General features: G+C 37.8%; 1 protein-coding gene across 5 annotated transcripts in view; it reads right to left on the bottom strand.

Annotated features, from left to right (window-relative positions):
* Window positions 1-10,781, bottom strand: part of efcc1 (EF-hand and coiled-coil domain containing 1) — a 31,767-nt gene that overhangs the window by 2,239 nt on the left and 18,747 nt on the right. For all 5 annotated transcript variants that reach the window (XM_084100883.1, XM_084100882.1, XM_084100885.1 and 2 more), the window contains 5 exons: window positions 4,590-4,738; window positions 2,627-2,762; window positions 2,298-2,463; window positions 952-1,110; window positions 1-70 (listed from right to left, as the gene is read on the bottom strand). In XM_084100883.1, the coding sequence (XP_083957009.1) occupies window positions 1-70; window positions 952-1,110; window positions 2,298-2,463; window positions 2,627-2,762; window positions 4,590-4,738 (680 nt within the window). The remainder of the gene's footprint in view (window positions 71-951; window positions 1,111-2,297; window positions 2,464-2,626; window positions 2,763-4,589; window positions 4,739-10,781) is intronic.

Below are 10,781 nucleotides of genomic sequence, written 5' to 3'. Positions count from 1 at the left end.
CATGCTGAGGATCACTGCAAGACTCCAATGTGCTGAGTAAAATCTTTCCTAAAGATCTTCTCGAGACATTCTACAATAAAAACATCATAATAAATGTATTAAAAAAGGTAATCGAGGGATTTTAACGATTTTTCTATTAAATCTGCTCATCACCCATTTTGTCTGTATGAAGTATGGCAAAATACTCAATCACACATAATTCAATGTTTCATAATAATAATATAATTCATGATTATTGCAAAAAATGGGAATATTAAGGTCCTTGCACACTGAGTCTGAAATTTTCGCATGCGTTTTTTCGTATTCGTGAATATTTGTGATTCGGTGGCTCTAAATTGTCAAAACACCAATTCAAAATGCTTGCTACGGATGCGAAAAACGCAGAACCTGATCCGAATTTTTTTTTGACGGACGAAAGTTTCGGAGGCAGTCTGCAAGCGTGATTGACATAACGTGAGGTCGTATTTATTTTTTAACGTGCGAAAATTTCGGATGCGAATTTCAGACTCAGTGTGCAAGGGCCTTTACAGGTGAAAATTTTCATATGTATAATTTTATTATTTATATACATATTATTTAGGGGTTTGTTTGAATGCCACACCAGCAAACACCAATACAAAATATTTAATTTACTGGTAATACATTTATAAAATTACAAAATACTTATTAATTAATCTTATTTCATATGTCAGCATTAAGAATTAAATCATGTGCATTCAACCAGCCTGCCATCACAGAAACTGAAAATATTAATTGCACAAAATACTCTACTTATATGAGAACAAAAATGTGCAAGCATGATAATCATATGTCAGTGTTGCTGACATCCTAAATATTATTTTAGAATCACTGCTGGATTAACACCCATTTATTGTGTGTGCAACACTGGGCTGATGAGTCTAACTCTGAAATCCCTCTAGATTCACTCCCTAGAGATTCCATTTGACTGACCAGCTCTCGCAGCTGCTGCAGAAGCTGTAGCACATCCATCAGTTTCTCCTCCACCAGAGACAAACGCACCCGCTCCGTCTCCAGCATCTGCAGCTCCAGGTGGAGCAGCTCCGTCTCCTCAGCCTTCTGTTGCAGCTCCTGAACCAGGGCGTCCCGCATCTGCAGACACACAACACTTACCACTGACCTTGCGCATATTTAAACACTAACGCTCCAACACACAATGAATTTCAGGTAGGAGAATTTTTGCCAGATGTGCCGATAGCCCATAATTCAGCCGAGACACATAATTTCTCAGACAGAAATAGTTCAGATATGCTTGTTTTTGGCCTGTCTGACCATATGTCAAAAATCCACATCTGCCTGCCTGCGTTCGCGTTAATGCTCGCCCCAAACTGGTTAAGCCCAGAATGTGCCAGGATATTTTTCCATGAATATGTGTGGGGCCTTTTTTAAAAACACTAGCAACATAGTTCACGTCTGGTGCATCGCAGCCGACGTCTGTCCAACAGCTCAGTGTACATGTAATTGTGTAGGGCCTGGAGGTTTATTCGTGTGGTCATCTCAGGAAGGGACAGCGATTGGCTGCTCACATTGACACACACGCGGCTGGTTGCTTGGGTGGGAGTGTGAGAGCTGAGGTTTTTCTTTGAAGCCCGTCATTCTCATAACAACTGCTTGGTGGGCAAGTGCCTTGTAATCTAATTTTACACTCCTGCACCCGAAAGCAACCATGAATGTAAAAGTAAAACAGAACAGAAAGTCCTGGTTGGGTGACGTAAGCCGTTTAGAAGACCAGCAGTCAAAGCTTATTAACTTGTGCTCCTGTGAATGAAAATGTCTTATTAAGTATTTAAATTCTCTGATCCGTATTTTAACTGCTGGGTTCATATGTGTGTTTATTTGGAGTTCAATGTTATTCTGCTCTTCAGATGTTCGTGTCATCCGATTCGCATATTATTAGTTTCTGTGGTAAGACTCATAATGGCAAAATGTATTCAGATATTTAGTTACGTCAATTCACCTCTATGTTCTTTTTTAGATGAATGAGTAGCATTTTAATTAAAGGTACAGTAAGCAATTTCTGAGAAATGCTGTTGAACTGTTGATATTTGAAATCAACCCAAACAAACACACCCGTCCCTTCATTGCTCCGCCCCCAAAAAGCACAAACTCCCATTGCAAGAGTGGATGTCTCGTTATCATAGCTGAAGCAAAGAAAAATAATGCTTTGGCAAAAAATAAAGATGACAAATGAAGTCCTACAGGTTTGAAATGACTTAAAGATTTAAATATCTCAAAAGGTGAAGAAAAAAAATCATCATTTGAATGCGGCACGGTCATACCTGGTCTGTGTCCATCTCCACCCTCCTGGCCTGACTCTCCTTCAGTTCTAGTTGTTTGTTGAGTCGCGTGACCCTCTCCAGCAGCTCTAGCACGGCCGTCTGACTCTCCTCTGTGCGCGAGTCGCCGAAATGAGACAACAGCTTCTTCACTGCTTTCTCATCACACCTGAGAGCACACAAAACAATTGAAGAACCTAAACAAATAGGATGGTACATACTACAGTCTGTGAGCCATTTATTTGGATCTCATCTGAGTGAATCAATAATTGTAAACAGCAGTACAAGGGCACTTGTGAACCCATCGAGTGATATAGTAGGGAAGGGTGTACCTGTCTCCACAGCAGGACAGTCTGGTGAGGATTCGCTTCACCTCGTCTACTTGTCTCTGCTGCTCTCCGGTCCATCTCTCTTCCTCTTCGTCAGACGCCGCCTGACCCTCCACTGAACGGAAAAGCTGCTCCTCCACTATATAAACATAGGAGCATAAACATGCATGAAATATCTCATTACACTTGAAGCAAGGTGTCAAGATTTTTTTTTTATTTTGTTGGTGTAATCTAATAATACATTTTTACTTGAATAAAACTAGTTAATTTACCATATGAAGGTATATACACTACCGTTCAAAAGTTTGGGGTTGGTAAGATTCTTTAATGTTTTTGAAAGAAGTCTCTTCTGCTCACCAAGGCTGCATTTATTTGATCAAAAATACAGTAAAAACAATAATATTGTGACATATTATTACAATTGATTACAATTGTCTTTTATTGTAATATATTTTAAAATGTAAATTCTAGGGATGTCCCGATCAGGTTTTTTTGCCCTCGAGTCCGAGTCCGAGTCATTTGATTTTGAGTATCTACCGATACCGAGTCCCGATCCGATACTTCTATAATACATAAAAAAAGAATAAAGAAGAGCAAAAAACAGATCCAGGATGTTCCTTATTTTTTATTTAATTCACCTTATTTTAACATTCAACAACTCTGTTAACAAACAGAGCACTTCTGTGAGGTAGCTTGAACAATCAAGTAATAAATAACATAAATTCTTCACTTTTGGACTTAGTGCAACAGTAAATATAAAAAAAGTCTAATATATAAACAAATAGCACCTCAACTTAAAACACCCAGCAGGCATGTAAACAAATAAAAAAATAAAAAAATAAAGTGCCACAGTGTTTGCAAAGCCAGTAATGTGCTTTTAGGAACTGCACTCGCCGGTTTCACACTGCAGAGCGTGCAGCGCGTATTTTTTTTCGGCGCCCATGTTAACAGATTAGAGCATTCACACCGCACGCAGAGGCGGCGCGGCAGCGCGTAGCAGAGCAGAAGCAGCAGTGCCGCGATCGTTTCGGCGCCGAGTCTATTTTTGCTGCGCCGCCTACGCTGAATTAAAGTGATATGCATTGATCATGGCCAAAATACACCGCAGTTTTATCCAAAAAGTGCATTGATGATATCTATTGTGTTTTAAACAGTCGATCAAATGACCAACATCAATTTAAAAAGAAAACAAATGTCCAAAAACAAACTTGTTGCCAGAACAATAAAAACAAAGATGAACCAAAAGTTATATTTATGAAATTATTAATAAAATAAGGTTCTTGACAAGTATTTTCTCTTAAATGTATTTGAAAACGAAATAAAGCAATGCCAACTTATCCATTATAGAGTAGGCTACTCTGTCTGTACACAACCCGCGGTTCAGCCGCGCGTGACAAACGCTGCCAGTGTGAAAGCAAAACGCGCGTGTCCTGCTCCTGCCATACGCACTGCTCCTGCGCTGCTTACACTCTGCTAACGCGTGCAGTGTGAAACCGGCGTAACTCTGTGCCACCGCATAACTATGTGTTAAATAATAATGAGAATATATATACATATATATCCGAGTCCTGATCGGGAGGTAACGTCCGATTCCGATCGAGTCTGAAACCACGTGATCGGGCCCGATTTCCGATCACGTGATCGGATCGGGACATCCCTAGTAAATTCCTGTGATAGCAAAGCTGAACTTTCAGCATCATTACTCCAGTCTTCAGTGTCACATGATCCTTCAGAAATCATTCTAATATGCTGATTTTGTGCTAAGGAAACATTTCTTATTATTATCAATGTTGAAAAGAGTCCCCCCCCCCCCCAATGTTTTTGTTTATAAACATACATCTGCAATAATGCACTTTATAATAGTGCCTAATAACTAATATAATGGAAAATATAAGTATCAACTATTTACAAGTTGCACATCAACAGAGCCTCAAAAAGGGTTAAGTAATGTCAATATTTGTCTTACTGGTGTCAGGCACAGTCTCTGCACGTCCCGTCGGTGAGCGTCGATCCTGCTCTGTGTCTAGACAACAGCGTGGCGCAGGCCGACTGGCCCCATTATACCGTCTGTCCGCTTTACTGATGAATGCAACGGATGTTTTAGACACTTCAGATCTGTGGAGAATAAATAACCATAACAGGTCAGAGTAGAGATCAGATCATAAAGGGTTGATAGGTTCAGGACAATATAGCAATGTACAGTAATACTAGCAAACGAACGGCTCAGGCTTGCACTTAAATTGCAGCAATTAGTCTAGTATTTGTTCGTTGATTTAAAGATGCATTATTTTAATGTACAAAAGACTGATGATATATAGCACTAAACATAATTTCCACATCTTTCTACACAACAAAGAAACCAATCAATGTAATTTTTTATCACTTTTTCACTAGCTCTTAAGAGGAGTTGTGAGCAGTGAAGGGAGTTGTGGGTAATAGTAACCCAGCATGGTGACATTACATCCATCAAAGTGAAAAGAAAGATTATGAAAACTATATATAACTAGACCCTAACATAAAACAGTATGCATTATGATGAATGTTTAACATACATCTGACAGAATTTTCAACAACGCATATCAGAAGACTTTCAAATAAACATATTTTGAGCATTTTTACTTTTGTCAGACAGCTATAAGTGAAAGCAATCGATTATGTTTCAGTCATTTCAACACAACCGTTTTTCTGAGCTTTGCGACAGAAGAAATGCAATATGGGGCTTTCATGAATCAAAGAATAAATGTTTCCAGATGACAATGTCTTGCCTGCAGAAGAGAAAAAAAAAACAACTAAAAGGCTGTAGAAATCCATTTGCTCCAGCATGAATCCCAGAGAGTGAAAAAAGGGAAAAGAATTTCAAGCCGGGTGCACTCATGCATATATCCTGCTGCCATGAGGAACCCTTCAGTGCAGAGCGGCCATAAATATAGCCCGTATGAGCCCACAGAATCATCCCTCGGTACACTATGCTTTCGCACAGTTTAGGGTCAATATTTGGAATCCACATTGTCAGATGAGGAGGTGAAGGGTGTTTGTAAAGGGGGGGTGGGTCGGTTAAAGGTGGGTTTCAGGGCTCTCTGATGACCTACAGCTGCTGAAGGAGAGTACAAGGGAGACCCTAAACAGGCCTGTCAGGGTTGCTATAGGAACCCATTGACATAAGTATGGTATTACGGTCTAGGCACGATGATAAAGAGATTGCACATGCACAGTGTAACTATGGAGTTTAACTGACAAGGATGTTGAAGTTTGTGTTGGAATAATGTGTTCCATAATTAAATAAAAGGCACTTTCCAAGAACAGGTTGCACATTTTGTATTTTTAAAACCTGTAAATTTTGTGGGACTTAATTCATTATAAACAGATTTACCCTACCATTAAAAAAACTTTTTTTTTTTTTTTTCAGCAGGCATGCATTAAATTGATCAAAAGTGACATTAAAGACTTTTACATTGTTTCAATTGAGCTGTTCTTTTGAACTTTCTATTAATAAGAGTCTTATTAATAAGAGAAAATTAAGCAGAATAACTGTTTTCGACACTGATATTAATAATAATACAAAAATAAATTTTGAGCACCAAATCAGCATATTAGAATGGTTTCTGATTGATCATGTGACACTGAAGACTGGAGAATGATACTGAAAATTGAGCTTTGCCATTACAGGAATATATCAAATTTTAAAATATATTACAATAGAAAACCGCTATTTTAACTGTAACAATATATCACAATTTTACTGTATTTTCAAAACCTCACATCATTTTTTGATCAAGCTGAGCATAAGTTCTTTCAAAAACATAAAAAAATATTACTGACCCCATATTTTTTTGTGAACATACATTTGTACATGTACATGATTGTTATTTTCTAAAACAAAAAACAAAACACGTGAACTACAGGGAATATTCAAAATAAATGTATGTAGTTTTATTTTGAATATTGTCCTGGAAAAATATTTTTTTTATTTTTTTTTATTTTAACTATAGTTTTTGAAGTGCCAAAAAAGATAACTGTGCCTCTGAAAAGCCAGGACATTATTGTATGCCACATCTGCTCAATGTTATAGTCTTGTAGAAGTGATTAGAATTGTGTATATGACTAATACTGCTGACAGGATCTGCTTTCTGTCAAACTCTTTATGACTGAGAATAACAAATGAAGATGAGCTACTGAAAAAACTCAGTAACCGTCTGTAGAAATGGATGCGAGAGCACAGATTGAGAGCAGTTAAATGAGCTCTCTAGACACCTGAATCCACTCCAGACTCTTGGAAGAGCCTCAATATTAGATCCAGCCATCTTGGCCCCTTCAAACACAGACTGTGAAACAAGTCAGAAACAAAGTAGAACAGAACGGTTGCATAAGAGGTTATGAAAATGCAATCAAAATGAAAATTCAAGGGTGGAGAAAAGTACTTTCTTCTTAACAGAAACAACTGCAGAGGCATCTCTAAATAATTGGAGAAAATTTAATGACAACATTTTCAGGGTTTTTTATCAATATGTTCTAAGATAATATGTTTATACGTATATTATTACTAATACTTTTATTCATCAAAGGTTCCTGAAAAAATGTTTCATGGTTTCCACAAAAACATTAAGCCGCAAAAAAAATTTATGGAGCACCAAATCAGCATATAAGTATATGGAGCCCTGCACATGACATCCAACAAAAATTCATTTTAGTAAATTGTGGGCACGAATTAATAATTTGTTCCCACGACTTATTAATTTGTTCCCTAATTTTAGTAAATTGTGGCCATGTTGTACTAATTCGTTCCCTCGTTTTGATTTAACTAAAACAAGGGAACGGATTAGTAAAATGTGTATATTATAAAAAAAAAATATATATTTTTCCACGTCATGTGTGGGGCTCCATATAGGACGATTTCTGAAGGATTATGTGACTAATAATATTTCACAATATTACTGATTTTACTGTATTTTTGTCATGTATGAAACTTAATCTTAAAAACATCTTACTGACCCCAAACTTTCAAACTGTAGTGTATATTAAAGTACCATCTTACAATTTTACACTGCACTATGGTAGCTCCAAAGTGCTTTTTTTGTAAGGGATAATTAAATGAAAGGTGTAAAGTCAAGCTATAAATTAAATTAGACAAGTTTCAAACCTCACAGCGCAGCTCAACATGTAATGATGAGCATCAACTACAACATGAGTGTGTGCGACAACCTCTAGGCTACAGCTCTGACAAAATAAGAGAAATTTAATATGCAGTATAGCATATCATGCACACTAGATTCTGAAATGCTGAAACATACTGGTTTTATTTCATAGCGCTCACAGAAAGAGAGAACAGAGGCTCAGAGCATGTGTCTGAATAAGACAAACACAAAGCCCAAATTTGACAGAACCTCCATCTGGCATCCTTTAGCTCTCCCAGTCGTTAATCCCATTCTGTTTGATTCCATCTCCGCTGTCTTCCAAACATTCATCTTACACAAAGCAAACGTGTTATTTAGTGAACACTGACAGAAGACAGGGGAATGAATCTGCATTTGTGAGAGGATGGGCTGATATTCTATCACGTTTTACGTTTCTTTGTGAAATTCTCAAAGCAGAAGGTTTTGGAAACTAAAGAGAAACTAAAGAGCGTCTTGCTTTTCTTTCAGTGGAGAAGTGGAGGTGGATTGGACATTTCCTGAACAGTCTGCACTGGCTGTACTAGCATCTGCCTATCTGAATCACTTATATGAGCTGCCTGAGGCACTGATAAGAGTCTGCAGAGAACTTTACAAGAGTGAACAACAAACCTTTCTTCTTTGAGACACACAGGCTAAAATACTACCTGTACGTGTTCAAAGAGGAAAAAGACACCATTTACTCATACTTTCAGCATTGAGTTCTAGCAAGCTTTCTTACTCTTCTTCTTTTTTTTCTTTTTTTTTATAAGAACATTTAGGGCAAGTTACAAAACCAAAACAGATGCAAGACAGAACTGTGGCAAAGTCTGTCTCTCATTAGTCTGTCTATCACTTTTGGCTGCCCGTCTCATCTCTTGTCTTGAACAGTTCTCTATTTTGGTGGTCAACCTAACAATAGGTTTCTATCTTGAGACTATATTTACACTGGACCGGAGTGATATACTAACATGGGGCGAGCCCAGCTGTTTGTGGTTTAGACGTGCACTTCCTGTGTTTATTACGGCAGGATCTGAACTTACAGACCCCCTCTTGGACCCAGTTTACTTGAGAAGTATTTCAATGGAATGAAGACTCGGAGCACATTTTGATGAGAAGGATGAGACGATTGTATGGTAAACAACCACATAAACTAGATTAGGTCTGCCCGGATGTTGCGAGGTCCTTGATAAAGCGATCGATTTATCTTAAAACTATGAAACAGATGTCCACAATTAAGAGTATAGGCCCATGGTAACACGATACCTGGTTAAGTAAGACTACAGAGGCTGAGTCAAACTGGCAGACATGGAACATGTGTGGATCCACAGACGCCGTTAATCTTGGAAATCACCTGATCCTGCTGGGGGTGCTGTCTGGAACCGTCTGGAGATTCCAAACGGAACCAGACGATAATTAATTGAGTCAGGAAACTTTGTTATTACGAGGGCAGTCCTAGTAAACACAGATTTGAAGGGGGTTCGCAAAGTGTTTACGTGTCTTAACAAGTCATAAACATGAAATGGACACATTGGAGAAAAATCCGAATGGACTTAAACGATTGCATTTCAGAAAAGTTAAAGTGTTCGCAAACAGTGCTGGTTGATTCCTTGCGATTGTTGTCCATTACTGATTGCAAATTTCATGAGAAAAATTGTGGTTGGTATTGTAATCTACATAACACATATTAGGTAATATAATCAGACTACCTTTTGATTAGGGTATTTTTGACCTAACTTCTTTATCACATTGATTTGCATATATATTCTTGTACCATATTAATATAAAAATGAAAAGAAAATTGTATTCAGGGGGTAATTCAAGTAAATACATGATCAATTAGGTTTGGCTGACAGGAATCCCTGCATCACATGCAAATACAAAATGATGTGAATTTGTGCATTCCTTCCAAAGACAAAGTAAGAAATTGCTGATTTCTGTAAATCCAGTAGTTTGTCCTCTCAATTTTCAGTGTATATATCCAGTAGTGTGTCCTCTCAATTTTCAGTGTAATTATATCCACTTGACGAGTGTCTGGTCTGTGTGTGTGCAATTCCACAAATCTAGAAGACTTTGCGAATGTATATAAGCGATGGCCTTATTTAGAAAGGAAAACTTATTGGGTTTACCTAATTTCTTGTTTTATTATTGGGCAGCCAATATTGTTAAGATGACATACTGGATAACCATGTTCGCAGATAAAGAGGGTCCAGTCTGGACTGATATGGAACTGAGAGCTACACTCCCAGTTTCTCCGATTTCGATCTTAACTGCCCCTCTCCCACTAAATATTAAATCAACTGAGCTGAACTCAAATTTGGTGGTTCAGAATTCGATTAAGATCTGGGGTCAATTCAGGAAACATTTTAATTTGACAAATACATGTAGCTTCTCTCCAATAATGTTTAATCATCTTTTTGTACCATCTCAAATAGACCATTCATTTGCAGCTTGGCACAGAAGTGGCTTGGTCTTCTTTCGAGATCTCTTCACTGAGGATGGCTTTGTTTCATTTAAATCTTTATGTGAAGACCATAATTTACCTAAGTCTCACTACTTTAGATACCTTCAGGCTCGGAGTTTTGCCTCTAAATTTTTCTCAGGGTACCCATCTCCACCCTCTAAAGACCTACTATATTTAGTTCTTAATGTGAGTCAACCTACTAAAAGAGCAATATCAAAGATCTATGCATTAATTCTTGATAGCTGCCCTCATACATGGGACAAAGTCAGGGCAGCGTGGGAAGGAGAGGTCAGAGAAATGATACCGGAAGACATCTGGAAAAATACCATACAGCGTATACACACATCTTCTCTCTGTATTAGACATGGCTTGATTCAATTTAAGGTTGTCCACAGGTTGCATTACTCAAATGACAGACTGTCTAAATTATACCCTAATGTTGCACCAAACTGTCCTAGATGTCATTATTCTCCTGTTTCTTTGGGGCACATGTTTTGGTCATGTCCATCTTTGTATGGTTTTTGGTCATAAATTTTTCAATCACTAT

Source organism: Abramis brama (genome assembly GCF_963993115.1).
Source record: "Abramis brama genome assembly, chromosome: 23".
Classification (NCBI taxonomy): domain Eukaryota; kingdom Metazoa; phylum Chordata; class Actinopteri; order Cypriniformes; family Leuciscidae; genus Abramis; species Abramis brama.
Note: the sequence above shows the minus strand (reverse complement) of the source record. Positions and strands in the feature narration are given on the sequence as shown.